At 41.7% G+C, this 21731-nt stretch overlaps 3 protein-coding genes across 5 annotated transcripts in view; 1 reads left to right on the top strand and 2 right to left on the bottom strand.

Annotated features, from left to right (window-relative positions):
• Positions 1-970: 970 nt before the first annotated feature.
• On the bottom strand, positions 971-2728 carry LOC115017013 (protein ZBED8-like). The gene is given in 5 exon segments (XM_029445174.1): positions 971-1090; positions 1321-1440; positions 1785-2181; positions 2183-2585; positions 2677-2728. Coding segments are annotated over 5 exon segments (1092 nt in total).
• A 2974-nt stretch (positions 2729-5702) lies between these two features.
• On the top strand, positions 5703-10304 carry srsf9 (serine and arginine rich splicing factor 9). Of its 3 annotated transcripts, none has more exons than XM_029445194.1 (5): positions 5703-5845; positions 7445-7621; positions 7808-8061; positions 9101-9273; positions 9363-10304. In XM_029445194.1, the coding sequence occupies exons 2-5, from the start codon at positions 7464-7466 to the stop codon at positions 9639-9641; spliced, it is 864 nt and encodes a 287-aa protein (XP_029301054.1). In that variant the 5' UTR covers positions 5703-5845; positions 7445-7463; the 3' UTR covers positions 9642-10304. The 3 variants fall into 3 exon arrangements, with proteins under 3 accessions (XP_029301054.1, XP_029301053.1, XP_029301055.1); XM_029445193.1 differs by having other exon boundaries at positions 5708-5845; positions 7422-7621; XM_029445195.1 differs by having other exon boundaries at positions 5754-5845; positions 7442-7621.
• A 732-nt stretch (positions 10305-11036) lies between these two features.
• sgsm1b (small G protein signaling modulator 1b) overlaps positions 11037-21731 on the bottom strand; it is a 14761-nt gene continuing 4066 nt past the window's right edge. The window contains 22 exon segments of the mRNA XM_029445239.1: positions 11037-13455; positions 13662-13829; positions 14482-14578; positions 14671-14780; positions 14878-14960; positions 15045-15169; positions 15257-16188; positions 16191-16455; positions 17606-17674; positions 17828-18001; positions 18087-18215; positions 18340-18485; positions 18580-18644; positions 18727-18853; positions 19457-19586; positions 19712-19875; positions 19966-20033; positions 20119-20243; positions 20393-20524; positions 20615-20757; positions 21330-21397; positions 21526-21678. Coding sequence (XP_029301099.1) covers positions 13367-13455; positions 13662-13829; positions 14482-14578; positions 14671-14780; positions 14878-14960; positions 15045-15169; positions 15257-16188; positions 16191-16455; positions 17606-17674; positions 17828-18001; positions 18087-18215; positions 18340-18485; positions 18580-18644; positions 18727-18853; positions 19457-19586; positions 19712-19875; positions 19966-20033; positions 20119-20243; positions 20393-20524; positions 20615-20757; positions 21330-21397; positions 21526-21678 — 3562 coding nt within the window. The 3' untranslated portion in view covers positions 11037-13366.

Genomic DNA, 21731 nt, shown 5'->3' with positions numbered 1-21731 from the left:
TACATGGTGTATTAGGGCAATTGAAGGTAAAAACAATGACAACAAAAGAACATTATTTAAATAATATAATATTTATTATTATTTAGAAATGTTATTATGTAACTTCAATCTCAGAGAATTAGAGTTTTTATAATAACATAATATAGCAGCCTAATAATAAGAAAAATAATATAAGAATTTAAATACAAAATTCATATAATCAATATGTAATATAAATAAATAATAATAATAATCATAATAATACAAACAGAATAATAATCAACATTAAAATACAATTAGCCTACAATGTATTTCATGGGGGGCGGTAAGGGACCTGGATAATGGATAGGGGGGGCGCTGGCCCAAAACAGATTGAGAACAACTGTGCTACTCAATACTTCTACTTCTAGATTCCATTTGTTTGACAGCTTTAGTTATAGTTGTGCTTTTGCTTTGCAGATTTGGGCTATCAATACAAACTATCAATTAAACAAAAAAGTTATGATCAAATCAAATCAAATGTATTTATATAGCCCAATATCATAAATGATACATTTGTCTCAGTGTGCTTTACAGACTGTACAGCAGTGGTTCTCAACCTTTTTTGGGCCAGCGCCCCCCTATCTATTATCCAGGTCCCTTACAATCAAAACATTGTTTTGGGGATGTTGTTGTTGTTGTTTTTACCTTCAATTTCCCTAATATGCCATGTACCCAGGGAGCAAAAAAAAGTTAAAGTGTTAAATGCAACGGTAAGAAGTTTGAGATTCAAACTTTAATCTGTGTCATGGACTGCAGCCAATCAGAAATGGGTCAGACATTCAAACTTTAATTGGTGTTAAACACAGCAGCCTCAGAAATGCGACACAATTTGCACACTTAAGCGGAAAACGAGCCACCAACAGACCACAACCATACGACACTGAGGGTACGGCAAAATAGCAAGGATTCCTCTTAACGTTAAAAAGAATAAGATAACTTGCTTTCATAGTTAGTGTGAGCCCTGCACTTGGTGTTTCTCAACCAGTTTCTTCACTGCGGGTTGCAGAGAAGTTAGTTTCAGGCGTAGTGCGCCGGAGTCCATCAAGTCCAAGCGATTTCGGTACTTGGACTGCATGTGGAGGACAAGGCTGAATCGCTGTTCAACCAGATATGTTGTGGGAAAGGAAAGAAGAAGCAGCTTGATCTTCTCCCAGAGAGCCGGCTAAAGCTCAGCATATTTGATCCACATGCTGCCCCAGCCAGAGGTGAGGAAAGTAGCCTGGGCCTCATTGTCGCATTGAATGTCGATAAGATGCTCCTGGATTTCGGCTCGCTTTTGTTTACAGACGTAAAACAAGCCTGAAAGGGCTGCACCACCCAGATGGGAACGTCGAGGTCCAGGAGGTCCTTGAAGCGGACCTCCATGTCCGCCTTAACCATCCTCAGGTGGTCAATGTAAATGAGGAGGCGGTCAGACACCTGCAATGAGTATAACCAGCAAATGTTTCTTTATGCAGACCATACGATTCAATTGTATTGTATTGTATTGCTTGTTCTTTGTATTTGTAGTGCATATATAGGCCTATACAGGGTGCAATTGCTAAACTCTTTTTAACAAAGTTTTGTCAAAACTGTCACTGTTAAGTATCACCTTGGTCAGCTGTGGGAAATGAGCAAACTGCCTCCTGCCCATGCTCTGCCTGTACAGATGCAGCCTGGAGGTGAGACTGTGGATGACTGCCTTGCACTGGACCAGGGTTATGCCATTTCCTTACAGCTTTAGTGTGACTTCGTTCATTTTTTCAAAAAAGTCTGCAAGGTACATGATGTCGCAGCGGCTGGACATTACCTTTTCCCCCGAGATCTGCATCAACCTGCCCCAGGAACTCCACGATGCTGTCAAACAGCTCACAAAAACGAGCAAGGCAGTTTCCTTTTGTGAGCCACCGGATATCAGTGTGGAGAAGAAGACGCTCAAATGTCTCATCATTTTCCTGACACAGCTGTCGGAACAGTCTGTCATTCAGGACACGGGCTTTTATTCTGTTTATTGCCTTGACTGCTATATTAAGTGAATCGTGAAGAGCTGGACTTTTAGATTTGGCCACAAGGTTGTGGCGGTGTAAGACACAGTGGACTGCGAGGACGTGCGGGACCTGCTCCTTCAGCAGAGCGGTGAAGCCACGGTACCTGCCAACCATGGAGGGAGCACCATCAGGATGCCAGGATGTTGCTAATGGGAATTGACTTCTCCTCCAGATACGCATGAAGCGCATTAAAAATGGTCTGGCCCTTGGTGTCGGTTTCGAGATATTTAGAAAACAAAAATTCCTCAGCCATCTCCTTACTGTTGGAGGCCCTATAGTAGGCCATCAGCAGGGCGTTGTCGTCTAAGGTGGTTGTCTCATCCAGCTGAATGCTGAAATAAGAGTCCCGAAGGATGACACACAGCTGCTCCTCTGTATCAGCGCCCATTTCATTAATCCTGCGTGCCACGGTGTCATTCCTGAGTGGGAGCGATTTCAGTACCTGTGTGGGATCATGCTCCATCACCGTAGAGATGACCTCTTTGATGGCAGGGAGCACCAACTTCTCTCCGATTGTGAACGGCTGTCCACATTTAGCTATGAGCAGGGAGATGTTGTATGACGCCAGTATCACTGTGGCTGGTCTTCCTAGAGAAGAGACTGCTGATGGTGCTCCTACCATGCTTACCTTTAAGGGCCTGGAAGAAGGGACGCTCCTTGTCTGCTTTCTCCGGGTTCATCTTGATAAGGTGCTCCTGGAGACATGAGGGTTTCAAGGCCTCATTTAAGAAAACCTTTTCGCACAATAAGCACATCGGAAGTTGTGCATTGGTGGGGGAAGGCACATATCCATAATTGAGAATCATTTGCTAAATTTTCATTCATTTTAATTTATAGTTCATATAAAATAAATACACAATATTCATCATTATAAATATTATTTATTTACATTTATTTACATTTCATTTGTCAACAAGTTTCTCCAGCAGAGAGAAGAGTCTGTCCATCCTCTCCTCTCTCTCTTCTGCCTCCGTCTCCTTCTCCCTGAAACAAAATAAAATGTTAGAGCAAGTTTATCTATACACCACTAAACAAAAGAAGATTAAGTTGCAAAATAAGTACACATATTATAAATAATAAAATATGTATAATCAACCAACGATTGCACTGGACTTAAGTGATATTCAACTGTCAGAAAACCAAGCAGGTAATATGAAGTATAAATTATCTCTATACAATCGCCACAATCTATGTAAAATATAAATCAACATTTAAAACTCTTAGGTTTGAAAGTTAAGGTCTTAAAAGTTCTACTTTCAAAGGCTAACTTAGGTCGGATGCCGACAGCCAAGCTACACAGTACAGCTGCTCCAAACAGCTAGCATCGCCGCTAACGTCACCTATCATTTTATGTTTTAAGGTCCTTTGATTTTATAACATTTGTATCGTTAGCTATTCGAGCGAGTTCAAACCCAATACTTACATTTAAAAGTATATCCATTTGCCGTTAGTGCTGGGTCGAGGGGCGCCATTGTTTGTCAGAAAATAACTTCTCTGGGCGCATTGAGTCTCCGACATGGGACGGCCCTGTTGCGGCTGCTGTGACCGGTCTACAGCCCCTGTGTGTGTGAGACACCGCTACTGTGTGTGTGAGACACCGCTACTGTGTGTCTGGATGCTGGACGCACGGTGCTTTCAGGGTAAGTCGTCAGGGGAACACCCCTCTTGTAAATATGTAACCAAGTCAATAACACGACGTTCATGGTGACATTTTCACATACAAGGACTTTGCCTCGCTCTTTTTTGTTTTAAATATTAGATTCAACAACATAGCATAGCCTACAAACGCCCCCCAAATACACGTGAACGCCCCCCTTTTACAAAAATTGCTTCCAGTGGCCCCCGACGTCCTCTGAACGCCCCCTGGGGGGCGGTACCGCTCCCATTGAGAACCCCTGCTGTACAGGTTACGACACCCTCTGTCCTTAGACCCTCGCATCGCACAAGGAAAAACTTCCTAAAAGAAACCCCATAATTAAAGGGGGGGAAATGGAAGAAACCTCAGGGAGAGCAACTGAGGAGGGATCCCTCTCCCAGGACGGACAGACGTACAATAGATGTCGTGTGTACAGGATAAACAACATAGTACAAATACAACATTTGACAGAAATGAAAAAGAGAAAGTTTGGATGAATCCAGGAAAATGTCAAAAAGGCTTCCCGGTGTCCAGCAGGACCAGGGCAGCAGGCGCAGCCACAATTCCTGATCCTGACGTAAACTTTATCAGTGGCAACCTGCCACATGAGACACAGATACCCCGGATGATGAGTTAATAACATACATTTACATAAATGCATACAGATAGAGAGGGAGAAGAAGAGAGGGAGGGGAGGAGAGAGGAAGAGAAGGAGGAGAGCAGGGAGGTGTCCCCCGGCAGTCTAAGCCTATAGCAGAATAACTAGGGGCTGATCCAAGGCAAACCTGAGCCAGCCCTAACTATAAGCTTTATCAAAAAGGAAAGTCTTTAGCCTGCTCTTAAATGTGGAGAGTGTGTCTGCCTCCCGAAAACAAACTGGAAGCTGGTTCCACTGGAGAGGAGCTTGATAGCTGAAGGCTCTGGCTCCCATTGTACTCTTGGAGACTCTAGGAACCACAAGTAACCCTGCAGTCTGGGAGCGCAATGCTCTAGTTGGTTTATAAGGTACTATGAGATCTTTAAGATATGCTGGAGCCTGACCATTAATTGCTTTGTAAGTCAGGAGAAGGATTTTGAATTCTATTCTGTGTTTTACCGGGAGTCAGTGCAGTGCAGCTAATACAGGAGTAATATGATCCCGTTTCCTTGTTCTTGTCAATACACGTGCCGCTGCATTTTGGATCAACTGAAGAGTCTTAAGCAACGTTTTGGGACCTGATAACAGTGAGTTGCAGTAATCCAGCCTTGAAGTAACAAATGCATGGACAAGTTTTTCTGCATCATTTTGAGACAGGGTGTATCTTATTTTCTTATACGTAGATGAAAGGCAGTCCTTGAGATTTGTTTTATGTGGGAGACAGATCCTGATCAAAGATGACACCAAGATTCCTTACGGTGGTGCTGGAGGCCAAATTAATGCCATCCAGAGCTTCTATGTCATTAGAAAATGCGTTTCAGGGGCCTTTAGGGCCAAGTATAATAACTTCAGTTTTGTCTGTGTTTAACATCAAAAAGTTGCTAGACATCCAAGTTTGTATGTCCTTAAGGCATGCTTGAAGTTTAGCCAATTGATTGGTTTCGTCTGGTTTAATTGATAGATATAATTGGGTATCATTCGCATAACAATGAAAGTTTATAGAGTGGTTCCTTATAATATTGCCCAAAGGAAGCATATATAAGGTGAATAGAATCGATCCAAGTACAGAACTCCAAGACTGACTTTGGCTGTCATGGAGGATTTATCGTTAACACATACAAATTGAGATCGTTCAGATAAATGCAAAACTATAGATTAAGGTGCCCAACAGTATATACACAATAGTTGTATGTATTTAATATATAATACATCACTAATTATAATCCAGAAATATAATAATATGCTAATACATATGTTATTTTACTTATGTAAGATTTGCATGCAGGACTCTTACTTGTAACGGTATTTTTACACTATAGTATTGCTACTTTTACTTTTGTTTGTACTTTTTCTTTCCGGCGGGAGGCAGCAAATCAATGACCCTCACTTCTGTCTGCCTGACATGAGAAGTAGAAGAAGTCACAGAGCTGCTTGCTAATGTTGCTAACAAACAGGAAAGCAGCACATCGTGCGAACTGTTAGCATTAAATCCACGAAAGAAGGCGCCCTTGCTTGTTTTGAAAGGTAATTGCTCTTTTGGTCATTTAAGTGTTGTTTATTGCATACATTTAATGTGTTATGCCTTATTATTTGTATCTTCCAGTGTGAGATGATTGGTGAGTTTATACGAAACCGAGGCTCGTTAGCCTCAGCTAGCTGGCCTTACATTATCAACAAAGAGACTAACAAAGAGTAATTACTGGACTACATAACACGTCTTGTGCCGGCGTGTGATGTTGCAAGTGTGCCATGTTTCAAGCTATAGATGTCAAGCTGAACCGTCCGGTTACTATATTGTCTGTTGCATTGGATGTAGCGTTACGTTGCAGAAACTGCTTGTAAGCAACCTCTGCTTTATAACCGACGCTAGCTAACGTTAGCTAGGCAGCGGGCTAGTTTAGCCGTGTTCATGCTAAGGTTAATTATTGGCAGCCACCTTCCTCTGCTGCCTTTATAACCTAACTAAATGTGACCTTGTGAACCAGGACCTCTCAAGGTATTAGCCATGAGGTATTAATACAAATAATGTATGAAACTATCTATCTATATTCAACTAGCTTTCAACAGGTTTGGCCGGCTCAACAGCTGTTGAGTTTCAAGGCACGTTTACGCAATGAAGTCCAGGCTATTTTTATTCAAACATTATTCAAGGGAATATTTTTGAATGTTAGGTTAATGCCATTGCGCGTTCACCTCAATTATCGTTATTACTTTTTAAAAAATTGGTCCGTTTTCCGCCATATTATATACAACGAGTGTCCTGAAAAATAATAACACCTGCACATTGTACTGCAATTCAATCCACCACCCCGACTATAAATACATCTGTGGGGAAATTATCAGTGGTGTGTTGATTTAAAATATATATTAATATCAAGGCTATAGTTATGTGTTGCATTGCTTTGTTCATTTTGTAAATGAGGTGTATAAGAATATACCAATAAAAACGCCTTCATTTTATGGCACTAGCAGGCTTGTTCTTGTCTTATTTACTTCACTTGAATGCTTTGAGATGTTCAAGTAAATACACACAGGCGACAAATTAATTATACCTGAATATATGGCTAATAAATATGAAAACGACATGAATCATATGCTAGGGCCTTTACAGTGACCAGATCTCAACCCAACTGACAACCTATTATGAAAAAGATGTGTTGTTTTTTCCTTTCTTCACCCAACTGTACATATCAATGCCTACACACACACACACACACACACACGCACACACACACTGCAGGAGGCAATGTGTCTTTAAGCAGGTGTAAGTGTATTACTCAGTGTTTATTATCCAGTAGATTTTCTCCACACGGTGCATCATTTCAAGCGGTTTACTGCTGTAACTATTTATTAAGATTGTTGAACATTCATTACCATGGTTTGTTTGTTTTTAAAGCTTAGGCTTGGATCTAAGGGCATGTGTCATTTGTTTTGAACTCATCATTTACTACCATCATGACTTCATCCCTGGTTTAGAGATGTTTTACTTTGGCTAAATTAAAGAATTGGAAGCGGATGGACTAAGTTTCGGATTGGGATTAGGATAAGGACTACTTCCACAACTATTTGTAAAAGCAAGAAGTGATCTTAAAGTCTGCAGGTGCCCCCATTCTGTGTCAGCAGTGCCGCTCACTCAACTACCATGTCGGATGGCCGGATCTATGTGGGGAATCTTCCTGTGGATGTCCAGGAGAGAGACATTGAGGATCTCTTCTACAAATATGGAAAAATCCGTGACATTGAATTGAAGAACAATAGAGGCACTATCCCTTTTGCCTTCGTCCGATTTGAAGACCCACGGTGAGTTTTAGGGATGGTCTTTGGCAAGTCGAATCACATTCCCCATTTTGGATACCTTAAGTTTCATGGTATAATATCGTCTCCAGTGACTGGCAGCAGGAAATGGATGGAGACGGCATTTCCAGGTCTATGTCCGCTAGTGAACAAGCGTACTTTGGTAAGGAGTTCTTTGCTCTCTTCTCTTAGGGATGCAGATGATGCCGTCTATGGAAGGAATGGATATGGATATGGAGACTCCAAGCTGCGTGTTGAGTATCCTCGATCCTCTGGTGCTAAATTTGGTCCTATGGGAGGTGGTGGTGGTGATGATGGAGGAGAAAGAGGAGGTGGAGGAGAAAGAGGAGGTGGAGGAGAAAGAGGAGGTGGAGGTGGAGGAGGAGGACCAAGAGGAAGATTTGGACCCCCAACTCGAAGATCTGAATTCCGGGTCATGGTGACTGGTAGGTGGATGTCATGAGTCATAGCCAGTTCATAATTCTCTCTTTCTCGGCGTCCTGGAGGTCAAGGGGATTGGTAGTAAGGTGGATGTAAAAATCGTAGGCAGATATGTTTCACTCTCTCATGGCGGATTGGAGGACAAAGGGACTAGTAGAGGACGTCACAAGTCGTAGGCAGATATGTCTCTCTTTCCCTCTCTCTCTCATTGCGGACTGGAGGACTAGTAGAGGACGTCACAATTCATAGGCAGATATGTCTCTCTCTCTCTCTCTCTCATGGCGGACTGGAGGACAAGGGAACTAGTAAAGGAAGTAAGAGTCGTAGGCAGATATGTTTCTCTTTCTTTGCGAACTGGAGGACAAGGGGACTAGTAGAGGACATCATGAGTCCTAGGCAGATATTTCTCTCTCATGGCGGACTGGAGGACAAGGGAACTAGTAAAGGACGTAAGAGTCATAGGCAGATATGTTTCTTTCTCTCTCATGGCGGACTGGAGGTCGAGGGGACTAAGTGGATGAGGTCAAGTCAGCTCTTTAAGTCATGAAAAACAAAACAGTAAACTGAAACCGGTCATGTTGGCTGCATATCCCAAACAAGGATTATAGTGACTGGTAGGTGTAATTTTGTCATTGTATATCATTAATTGTTGTACGCTACATTTGTCTTGTGCATGTTTAATGCAAGCTGTAGAATTGGACTGCTCATCTAAGACCAACCCCTTTTTAAAGATTAAGGTTTATGTAGTTGCATGACTTGGCAGGCTATACTAGAGCAGATTTCTGTGGGGTTCTGGTCCAAAACTATTGGGGTTCACTGAAATATTAACCCATTAATTACATTTTAGATTTTAAATTTCAAGTGCTGTTGAGCTCATACTTCATAACAATGCCCTTAAACCTTTTTAAAGTAAAGGTGTTGTTTAGACTTTGCGTAAAAGATGAACCTGTCTCTGAAATGATTTGAAAGATCCATTTAATTTAAATTAAAACATGGAGGTAAGTTTTGTCCCCATCACATTTGGTCTTTTTCCCCCCATTCCAGGATTACCACCAACTGGGAGTTGGCAGGATCTGAAGGATCATATGCGCGAGGCAGGAGACGTTTGCTTTGCCGATGTGCAGCGTGATGGAGAGGGCGTAGTGGAATTTCTCCGTAGAGAGGACATGGAGTACGCATTGCGCAGACTTGATCGGACCGAGTTCCGTTCACATCAAGTGAGTTCCAGCGCTGTTGAGTGTCAAGCATCCCTTATTATTTTAGATGGTGAAAGGAACAATGGTCTATATTTTTCTCCTTTTTGTAGGGCGAGACTGCATACATCCGTGTCTTTGAGGAGAGAGGCACTCCCAACTATAGTCGCTCGCGTTCCCGCTCCAGATCTAGAGGTCGCTATTCACCTCCCTACCATAACAGAGGATCTCCCCCTCCACGCTACCAGTCGCCTCCACGTCATGCTATGTCGCGCCATAGTCCACCCCCCAGGAGGCATGCTCCACAGCATAGCCCACCGCCACGCCATAGCCCACCACCACGCCATAGCCCACCGCCACGCCATAGCCCACCTCCACGCCATTACCGGTAGAAAAGCACGGCATTTATAGAGGAATTGGGTGAAATATTTTGTAATTCTTTCGTTTTTAAACCCCAGGCCTCCTCTTGGGATACATCGTTGTTTTTTCTTGCTACATACATTCCGTGGCCATGATCATCTAAACACCCTGCTCCTCCCCACAGCCGTAAATATTTTTTTTTCTTTGTTCTGTGTTATCTGGAATCGGGATTGTTTATTTTTTTTTCTTAGCGAGGATAATTGTATTTGATTATCGTATAACAAATTGGAGGTTTCTTTTATAAAGAAATCCTGGGTTGTTATGTCAAACCTCGACAGGAATGGTATTGTTTGTCCAAATTAATCACATTAATCACACAATTCTGCACCTATCAGGCTAAAGGTTATACTGCTTAAATTCTCGACAAGATTTTCCTTATTGTATCATTTCTTTAAGTATAATGTGTTTGCCAATTAAAGAACTTGTGGAGCTAATCCATATCCTACTCTGATTCAAAACATGTAAAATTAGTGAGCCTATTAGAATAGTGACACATGTTGACTGTGAGCCTCACCTGTCGTCGGATTACTTATCTTTATTGTGTGAACCTCTGACCAAGGTGGCCTGTAGGTGGACTATAATTTGTATGCATCTCTAATGTTGTTTTTTCTTTACCAATAAAATGCACACTTTTACTGGCTGTTTCGTTCATGTCCTACAACTTGATTTTGATGGATCATTACTGTATTAATTGAAGTGAACTTTCCAAAAGGTTGAAGCACATTAAAGTTTAAGTTAAATTAAACTGGTGTTACTAGTAACCTTCAACGATGGCTCCCAGTGAGCAGCCGTCATTAATTGTATTATTTACACTTAACTTTGTTCTGTGGCTTGCAAAATGTCCTCTGTGAAATATTTTAAACCTAAGCAAAGATTTTATCGTAATTTTGATGAAGGCAAGCGGTACATTAATTAAACTGAAAGCTGTCAAATACCCCACACTAATGGTCTGTGAAGATGCAGCATATCCTGAAATGTAGCCAATGCAACATTGATCTGAGATGCTGCTTTAGATTGATTGAAATGAAAACCTCTTGTGGAGTTCACGAGAGCCATGAAAAGGATTTTCAGTTCAGTCAAAGCTAGTATCAGGCTATGAAATTCCCTCTTTGTACTGCCAGACAATCTCTGAGCTGTGGTGAAAGGATAAAGAGAGATCTTTTCTTGAAGCCTCGTGTTCTCTCTCGTTGAACTTTGGAATGCATTTTTGCACAGAACGAAGGCTGTTGTACTCCAGCTCGTCCGTTAAAATCTCATTAGTAAGGGATCTCTTCATGACCAGCAGAAATAAGTAACCGCAACCAAGAACTTGTACATGTGGGCGTGTAAGTGTTGCTTGGATTGACACCAGATAAACACGAGGCACATGGGATGCAAAATATAATATTTTTAATACGCAATAAATTAATTCTACCAGGTGACAATTTTGGGAGGACACAGAATTTTTTTTAAAATATATTTATTTCCAATGGCATATTTTTATCTTTCTGTTCATTATAATCAGATAAAGCCCACATACAGACTTTGTATTGCATTTATATAACTATTTACGAGCTTAGTTTCTTTTGAACACATTGTATACAGTAAATCTTCTGACAACAAACACAGCAATACACAAACGGCAATACTCAGGCATGTTTTAGAAGATCATATGGAGACACATTAGCAGTGATTTCCAAACACTGGTAGTTAAGCCACAGTGAATCAAACAAGGGTGTGTTTTTGGCTATTTTGAAACTGAGTGGCACCAATAAATCATATCTTCTGACATACTTCGGTATCTAGCCATGTAGAACGTTTTGTATTTATCTGCTGAGATTTTAGGACATCCATCTTGAATTTCTGCTAAACCGATCAGACTCACAGACCTCATTAGGCCAATTTAAACTATTGACATCAAGGTCTCAAAGACAAAGTTTCTGGAAATACACATTGCAGATATATGTTCATTTTCAGCTGAACAAATGAAATTCCATTCAACTCCACTGTATTAGATTAGCGGCAGAAGATTCAGTGGTGTAAACGTACACGCGTAAAACCAAAAGTATCTGCACTGCTACATACCACTGACCATCAACCACTGAACTGACCCTTTAAATGTAATAACTTGACCTTCTGGTATTTACTAATAGCTGAATTTATGACAGTCTAAGCAGCGCTGTAATGCAGTACAGTGAACAGAAACTCTTCGGGTGGGAGGTGTGCAATAATAAATCTGGTGACCATTACAGCCTGGCCAAGAAGAGAGCCTGTCAAGGAACTGGACGGCTCGAGATAAAATTCAACAGACTGTTGACTTCTCTTTCAAACGATCAAATGAAGGATGTAAGCCCATCAAGGTGGAGATCGCTGTTTACACGCTAGCTTTACAGGAAACATAATGTAGCTGAGGAAACGTGTGTCCATGATTGAGATACTGGCTTGAGCCTCATGAGGAGCAGAGTTCTTTGTCAACAGTTATGAACGCGGGGTAATAATGAAGAGAAATGCACACATGTTACTCCAGGAAATATCAACCATTGTTGTAAGACTTGTCAAAAGTGTGGACATATAAAAACAATGCGTGTTAAAGACAAGGCAACCAAGATTGGCACGTTAAGACAGAGGCAGAAAATCATGAAACTGATCTTGGGGGGGGGGGGGGGGTGCAGAGGAAGCATGCTGCCTTCACCGCACACCCCTTTGAGGTTACCGGCGGCTCAAAATGAACCATCAGAGCAGCTACCGCAATGCTGCAAGGAAGTAGAATCTGTTGGCACTGTACTGTCTAAATGTCGTGAAAAAAACAACAGCTGAATTCTTCAGCCTGAGCAGCGTCGTGTTTATTTAAGGTGAGAAGAATTTGTCTGCATTGAACCAGTAGCAGCAACCAGTCTGCACACAAAAAAAAGCTAATCAATGCATAGCTAAGGTCAGATATAGAAGGAGCACAAAAGTATGTGAACTTGGTACCAGAGGATACAGCGATACTGTATTTGCAAACTAAATGCAATCCTTCCCGACTGCCCAGAGATCACAGGTTTGGTCTGGATTTCCTGCAAGATGGTGTGCATCGGATGCAAACACAGGTAGAGGACTATCAAGCCTCAGAGAAGCCAGCAATTGGTCCTCAAAATGGCTATTGAGAAGCAAACCACACATGCTACGTTAACACAAGCTTCTCTAATGTAGCTCTAACGTTCACCAAATCCAATCATCTTATAATGCCAGACATTATTACTGAAAATATATTCAAGTTCATCACAAGAAGTTTAATCATGGTAGCTACAATTTCAGCAACAACAAAAAAAAGTAATAATATTGAAAACATATTCAAGTGCATCACAAGATGTACAGATGAACAAAAATTAACCTTGTAGAAGAACAATTCACAGAATAATTTGGTTGCTGTATCCCTGAAAAAATAGCTCAATTTAAGGCAAAATAAAAAAGCAGTTTCAACAAGGGTACATTCACGAGGTGAACAATGACACTTTAAAAATAAATGTACTGGCAATAATTGCATCTCCCCTCAATATACATTTAGAGAGGAGCAACTGGGAATAAGTTGTTATACAACTGTCTTCGAATAATTACCAGTACTTACCACTGCATTTCATTAACATGTATTTCCTTACTCTTGAATAAATGACTAATATGTGGTTGTGTCAGTATCTTGAAACAATTTAGCACAGAGACATGGGAGCAGAAAGAAACGTCACTTGTTCTCTATGAGCGTCTGTACTTTGTTGACCAAGTTTCGAGCCATCATCAGGACCTGCGGGACGTTGTGTCGCTCTGCCATTTCTGAGAAGACAATTTGAAAAACATTGTGACTTACAAGGGTAATTAGTTCATTTTCTCCCCAAGACTGAGTGAGTGAAAGTTTTATTTTGAAAGTATCCTACATTATTATAGCTGATCAATCTATTGTGATTATGAATATACTCTAGCAATTGGCATCACTGTTTCCACCATATTGTAGCATTTGCATTTCTCTTATCTTGTCCTACCATTGAAGAACTTGATGATGTCTGTGAAGTCCATGTTATTTTCTAGGATGATGTCTCTATACATCTCCACAAGTGCCAGGGCAAGGAAGAGCACAAAGTGATCAGAGGAGTTGTACTTGGCTGCCCAGATAGTTTCCCACACGGAGTAAACATCATCATACACCATTTCTGTGCAGAAAAACAAACAAAAACAGAAATAAATCAGAATGCATTCAGTGTGTTGAATGATGCGTTCAATGTCATGATGCATGCGTTCAGTTTCATGATGCATGCGTTCAGTTTCATGATGCGTTCAGTGTCATGATGCATACGTTCAGTGTCATGATGCATGCGTTCAGTTTCATGATGCATTCAGTGTCATGATGCATACGTTCAGTGTCATGATGCATGCGTTCAGTTTCATGATGCGTTCAGTGTCATGATGCATACGTTCAGTGTCATGATGCATGTGTTCAGTGTCATGATGCATGTGTTCAGTGTCATGATGCATGCGTTCAGTTTCATGATGCGTTCAGTGTCATGATGCATACGTTCAGTGTCATGATGCATGTGTTCAGTGTCATGATGCATGTGTTCAGTGTCATGATGCATGTGTTCAGTGTCATGATGCATGCGTTCAGTTTCATGATGCGTTCAGTTTCATGATGCGTTCAGTGTCATGATGCATACGTTCAGTGTCATGATGCATGTGTTCAGTGTCATGATGCATGTGTTCAGTGTCATGATGCATGCGTTCAGTTTCATGATGCATGCGTTCAGTTTCATGATGCGTTCAGTGTCATGATGCGTTCAGTGTCATGATGCATGCGTTTGCCATCACCTCTTTTGAAGTCAAGTAGAAACCAACGATAACAGAAGTAGAAGTGTGTGTAGTCTCCATTCTGCTGCATCAGCTCAAACAGCTCAGAGTCCAGGATCTATTAGTTTAAAAACAAAAATGTCATAATTACAATATAGCTTTTGTGTATATGCATGCATGCACACGTGTTGGTTTACTATATATACATACCTGGATAAGAGAACGCATATTGGCGAAGTGAGAGTCCATGGCACCTCCATGAGGAAAATTCTGGTTCATCCTCTTCATCAGTTCAGTGAAGCAGCTAAATGCCATGACCTCTGGGAAGCACAAACATTTAAAAACAAAAGCACCTCATTTAGCCATTAATGGGCATTTAGTGTATACTGATAGAGTTTGCAGTAAAGTTTCACTGACCATCGTCCAGAATAACCAGTAGGGGAGCCAGCAGATCACACATGCCCTGGACGTAACCTGTATCTAGATGCCGCCACACGTAACTGCAAAGACAATAATATGTTTCCAGTTTTATTGTTTTGGGTTGAGACAAACTTCAGAGATATTTCACACGGCGACACATTTACCTGCACATGATGTTACGAAGCTTCTCCAGGTTCTCAGGAGTGAAGTACCAATACGCTCTGTCACAGCGCCTGACATCTTTGTCAATGCGATGCAAATTGATCAAGTACATGTCCAGTGTTTCTTGCTACAAAAATAATAGTGGAATTCTGTTAGCGCGTGCTGATCATAATCAAATGAAGAAGTATGTCTGTATGTCATGTGTTATGCTTACGGAATAGGTTTGTTCTTCTGAGGATTCATCGTGTTTGGCGTCTCCGCCCACCTCTGCAGACTCTGGTTCAGTGAGCACATTTTCCATCTCAGGCTCCTCTTCAGAAAGGCCGAGGTCAGTGCCCTCAGGGCTGGTGTTGCAGGCTGTGTCCAGATGGTGATCTAGGACAAGGTCCTCTGATGCCATTTTCAGTCTTTGCGCAAGGGAGATAGGGGGCGCAGCAAGGCCTGCCAAAGGCCTTGACTTGATATCCTCAGAGGTCACACAAGTCCCTGCAGGAATGTCCTCCATTTCCAGGGCAGAAGGAGAGTCATCTGAATCTGCGGTGTCTGGAGACTGCCGAGAGTGGGACGGTAATGAAAGGCTGCCCCTTGACGCTGACTGAAGAGCGTTCAGTACTTGTCTGACAGGTGAAATTGAACCAGGCTTCTCAAATGGAATTTCTGCAGCTTTGTCCTTTTTGATTTCAGCCAAGTCACAAACTGTTGCTTCAGCATCCTTTCTTTCTGACTCTGTGGTACAGGACTTTTTCTCAAAAGTTGTTTCAGGTTTTTCACTCGGTAAATTTGTATCTTTTTCTGCTGCACTCGGACATAATGGCTTCACTCCGAGGTCTTTGCTCTTGTGTGCTTGAAAAGCCAAGGTCTGCCCGAGTGGAGGTGCTTGGAAATATTCATTATGAATCTCCCTCTCTAGCTTTAGAACATTAGTGCTCTCTGGAACACTTCTTAAATTCATATTTGTGTCTACTGCTTTTAAATCTTCAGACTGCTCAATTGTTGTTACAAATTTTTCTTCTACTTCAGCTTTTTTAGATTCAGATGTGTCTTGTGACTTACTGATTCCACAGTCCTTAACCTCACCTTCTGAAACTGTTTCCATATTTGTCTCTGAAACCTCGTCCTTGGCTACTGCGTCCATTACATCCGACCTTGGGAGACAGTTGTAGTTTTCTCATGTAAGGCTTCTGATGCTTCCACTGACTGCTGAGAGGGTGCGGATCCAACGGCTGACTCTGTTACAAGAGGGCTGCTTTCTGGACCTGTACCCTGGTTTGACAGCCCTGGGGAGGAAGGAAGCTGTGGGGCATCTGCAGTGTTGCTCGTGACATCCTTCAGTGGACTGCTGGGCTGTACTTGTGCATCCTCAGCCCTGGGTTCAGCATCAATCTGATCCACTGCCTCAACCGATCCAAATCCCTGGTAACCAGAGGAAAGTGGTGAACATGCAATACATTTTGTATCCCGCAGCAATGACAAGGACAAATGGTGAAGGATTACACCAGTGGTTATGCAGGTGTTAGCCCATTTGCTACACAGCAGATACCGCTGGACATGTTTTCTAGGCTTCCAGGCAGGTTTTGGATTCCATTTATTTTGATGCATTATTGTTATAACACTGTTTTATGTAATCCATCACAATGTACATTTGGTCACCATTTCTTCTTTGTTATATTATCAACGGTAATGATTTTAACATTTTAATTCCTAACTCCACTTGAATTCAAGGATATATCTGAGATTTGAAAGTTGGGTGGCAATAAAGAACCTCTTAGCAGCGCGAGGGACAAGGCTCTGGGAATGGCACTGCCGGTCCAGACAATGATATCTCAAAAACTATTGGATGGATTGCAGTGAAAATTAATACAGACATTCATGTTCCCCAGAAGATGACACCTAGTGACTTCGGTGATCCCATGACCTTTCCTCTCTAGTGCCACCTCCAAGTCAAAGTTGTTATCTATCCTGAGAAATATCTTAACAACTACTAGATGAATTTGTACACAATTCTGTGCAGACAATCATAGTTCCCAAAATAAGATATCCTAATGACTTTGGTGATTTATGGAGCACTATCACACAACTCATGTAATTTGTTACACACATTCTTGACCCCATCAGGATGAACTGTATTCACTTTGGTGATCCTCTGACTTCTCAGTTTATAAGTTTGTCCATTATAAATACCGGCAAAACTAAAGGCAGTACAGTAAGTGCAGCCTCACAGAGCCACTAACATGTCTGTGCAATCTGTTTTTTCATGTTTAACTGTCTGACAACACAGCTCATCAATGTGAATTATGTTCTGCCATTGACCTTTTCAAGAATAAAGGTGACAAAATATTTATTACGACTCTTTACCTATTCCGAACAAGTTGCTGCTAGGTGATTGTAATTTAATTTTACTGAAAGGTAAGAAATCAATCTAAAAAGTTGTGATATCATTTGGAAAATGGAAGGCATTATACCAAACTGTGCTGTATATAAGTTGTAAAACACTTGATACATGAAAGAAACACTGTTACGAGCGATCATTGTTGTTGTGATGTTAATGTTCTTGAGAAAGTACCTGCGCTCCGCTGCTGGAATCACTTTGTGAGTGGGCATTCTGCTGATCTGAGCTGCTACTTAGAGACGACTGGAGTGGAGAAAAGCATCACACAAAAGAGACAAAAAGCAGAGCTGTCAGCCAACTAGAAATGTCTTCACAATACTATAAACACTTCTCTTTTGTGTTTTGTGATAATGGTAACATGATGCAGCACATTTGATGCCTAAAGGTCAAACTTGCATCTGTGCTGATGGTGGAGTCCCGCTGCACCGGGCCTCTTTCCACACTGGCTCCAGATGAACATCTGGCGATGGCCTCAGCATGTTTCTCACTCTCCCTCTGAAGGACGATGGCCTCACAACCCTGCCACTCCTTCATAGTCTGCTCATACATGGCCCGCATCTGCTCGTCAATCTGAAACGGAAACAAAGATTGTAACATACCCCACGGTGTATATGTGTACCGTATAAATATACAGTCTGACAGCAAATTGAAATACCTCTAGCCGGCATTTTGCAGTCGTGGTAAACTGGTAGTGTCCCAACAGGAAGGGCCAGACCTCTTTACGTAGTGAAGGAGCCACACCACCGAAATACACAAGCCTGTGTAGCTCCTCTTCCTCGTACGCCTGAACAAGATGAAGTCTGTTATTTATCAATGCACACTGAAATCGCTTAAAATAACCATTTAATACCGCAATGAATTAAAAACAAAATATGTGTTATGGCCTGGTGATTCAGTGTAAATCTTACAGAGCTGTCGTTGAGGAATCGGCCCCAGACCTCCACAGAGAGGCCTCCTCTGGCATTACAGGGCACATCAGAGTCAACTATAGTGGTGTTGACCAGAGCAGAAAGGTGCGTGCGAACCGTGGACAGATGACGGCAGTATGCAAGCCCTGGAGAGAAGACAAACGTTTTCATATTGACATGGACAGAAATAAAAATGATTCCCCACTGAATCAAAGTTAACCGACAGTTGTTTGTACTCACATCCATAGAAAGCACGGGAGATTATCTGATACTTCATGGTGTCACAAAGGAGCTTTAAGGGAGCCCTGGTAGGAAAGAAACAAGGTACATGTAGTCCAGCGGAATTATCTGAATTTAAATGTGAGCCTGTCCTTAGGAAATACGTACCTTTCCTGATTACAGCCATTAGGCAGAGAGCTATCAGAAGAGCCATTCTGCGAGCAGGAGGAGCAGGAGGACTTTCTGGGTGCCGGTTGCCACATGTTCACACCCTGGTCCATCAGATCCAGGGCCACTGCACAGCATGATAGCGCTTATCATTACCGTTGCTACTATTATCATCATATGCAAGTAAAACCAGATGAAATTCCAATAGATTTTGACATTACATATTGTTTTTTTTCTTAATACTGTGAATCTTTTTACAATCCCCAAGAATGTTTACATTGTACATTATATTATGTTGTATTATATAGTGTAATATGTAATATTTATGTATATTGTATACTATATTGTATATTGTATATTAAACTGATTCTGATTATAAAAGTGCATGTATGCAAACAATAAGAAAATATGGATGTGGCAGACAAATTACTGTATGTTCATGCAAAGTCTCCTTATTGTCGACAGGACGATAATGTGAAATAGACACAAAGGCACTGAATAGGCAGGAAGAACCCATGAAATGTAGCAGCCTAACATCAGCCCCGAGAGAAATGAATTAGAAAGATGTATACATAAATAATATATGCCCCGGGAAAACAGATTTATTGAACTGAAATTGTCTAATCGGTAAATCAGTATTAAGAGAGTAATGCAATCGTAGCTGTAATCTCTGATGATGTTTTATTAGATTAGCTCAGAGAGGCAGAGCAGGAAGATTAAAGACACTTACTGAACTCCATCTGATTGCCAGGAAAGAGGATCCGAAACACATAATCGGTTGCTTCATCATCTTCCTTATCAGATACAGAATCGCATGAGCCGTGCGGACTCCTATTACGCAGTTTGGGGAAAACCTTTCCCTGTTAATGGAAGAGAAACACATTGTGACATCACATAATAGCTGTAGGTAAATGCAGCATTATTGCAGAAATGACTGAAAAGAAGAGGCTACAGAAGTATTTTATCATCCTCTGTTCATGCTGACCTTTCCTCTCTGATTCCAGAGCGGTGGGTCCAGCTGTCCGTGAGGTAGCAGGCCGGTCTCCAGGCAGGTGAGAAACTGGAGGAGATGTCCTCCTTTGGGGAAATGAAGAGGAGGTCTCTGGATCCCATCCTGGCTCACCAAAACGACCGTCCCACCACTGTTCACTGGAGAAATGAACACAATAAATAACAATAAAAATAACTCTTGAAACTCCCACTTTGGCTGCTTAAAGGAATATATTAGGGATACTGTACCTTGCTGATGACAGTGGAGATACACAATCTCATCCAAACGAATGGTCATAGCATAATCCCAATAAACACTGAGAGAAAGATGAGAGAATGGGAGCCATTGAGTCAACTGTGCAAAACCAAGACTTTGTTTTTATTAGCTTTTATCAACCAAACCTTTTCTCAGAATCTAGCTCCCCCACGTTGCCATTCATTAGCTGATTGGGTGTCCATTTTAGTGTCATGAGGTCTGCAGTTTGATGTAGAGAAAGGTATCCTGGGATGGCCTCCATGTCGTCCCTCTGCAGACACATATAAGAGCTTTGAAATAACAACATATCTGAAATACTATTTAGACATGTCAACAGATGTTCCCCAGGAAGTCAAGCCTCTCATAAAGGATTGTATTATCATTGTATTAGAAGATATACTGAAAAAGAAAAATGCGCACCGGCTGCACAAGGACGTTGTTCTTCCCAAACAGAAGTGCGGCTCTGGAGTTTTGGTGGAGTGACTCGACATAGTCCCTCACCCACATGAGAGGGCGATCATCCATGCTACCACTGGACTGTCTCTTCTGGATCTGGTGTTAAGAAGACATCAGAAGTATTACACACAGTTAGTTTGTAGCTGATTATTTGATTTAAATCAATGAAGTCCTTCACTATCTAACCAGGGCGGGCCGTCTGGAGGGCGAATCCTGCCGACAGTGGCCGCTGTGGATGCGATGCCGCTGCACGAGCTCGTCAGCGGACGGGTCGGTCCAGAAATGGTCTGCAGTCTTCATTTTGGTGTACTCCAAAGCACAAGGGCCAACTGTAAAACAAGGTTAATCAAGATTAAAGTACGTACAGGAAGTGGAAACAAAGGGTTAGACCAGGGGTGTCAAACATGCTGGCGCGGGGGCCAAAACCTTCCCGCCAGAGGGCCCAATCCGGCCCGCGGGATGACGTTGCAAAGTGTAACAATGATTTGTTTTGATCATAAAGTAAAATACTGTTCCAGATACCTGTGATGAAATGTTTGTGCCTTTGTAGATACACTGTGATCTGTAAGTTGTAACGCACATGTGGAAATGATAAACTAATACTATTGTTGAAATTGCTCCTTTGTTCCTTAAGAAATTTCAGGGTGTTCATAATGTTTTGTAAAAAGATAGTTCATTACATTTGAACATTTTCAGAATGTACTTGTATTTTTTTGCACTAAAACAAAGGGAAACATTTGGAGTTGTCGTTATTTACAGGTTATTATGCTCTGATGTTACTGGTCCGGCCCACTTGAGATCAAATTGTGCTGAATGTGGCCCCTGAACTAAAATGTTTGACACCCCTGGGTTAGACTGTTTTAGTGTAGTCCATGTGTAGGTTAGTGTGGTTTATAAACACCCAATAGAGATGCAAGAATTGGTCCATCCTCCGGATCCAACAGCATGGCTTCTTTCTCGTAGAAGGCACTGCAGGAAACAACATCGAAGGAATCGTTCAGATAACTACTTACTACAAAATGATGGTAAATGAATGGAGGACATAATCTTCTACAGCCAGCATCTTATCATTTCATTGAATCATGTAAAAATAATACCTGCTGTTCTCCACCAAGTACACAACAATCTTGTCCAGGAGCTTCTCTATTAGCGCAGTTCGGATCCACAGGTGTTTCAGTGCCTGAGGAGGGATGTTGGCTAACTTGGATTGCCGACTGCGGTCATTACTTTGTGAAGAATTGTTCTGCTTGCTGAAAAACAAAAAAGCAACCTGAGAGATGAGATGTCTTTATAGGATGTTAGA

Source organism: Cottoperca gobio, chromosome 12 (genome assembly GCF_900634415.1).
Source record: "Cottoperca gobio chromosome 12, fCotGob3.1, whole genome shotgun sequence".
In the NCBI taxonomy this organism is placed as follows: Eukaryota; Metazoa; Chordata; class Actinopteri; order Perciformes; family Bovichtidae; genus Cottoperca; species Cottoperca gobio.
Note: the sequence above shows the minus strand (reverse complement) of the source record. Positions and strands in the feature narration are given on the sequence as shown.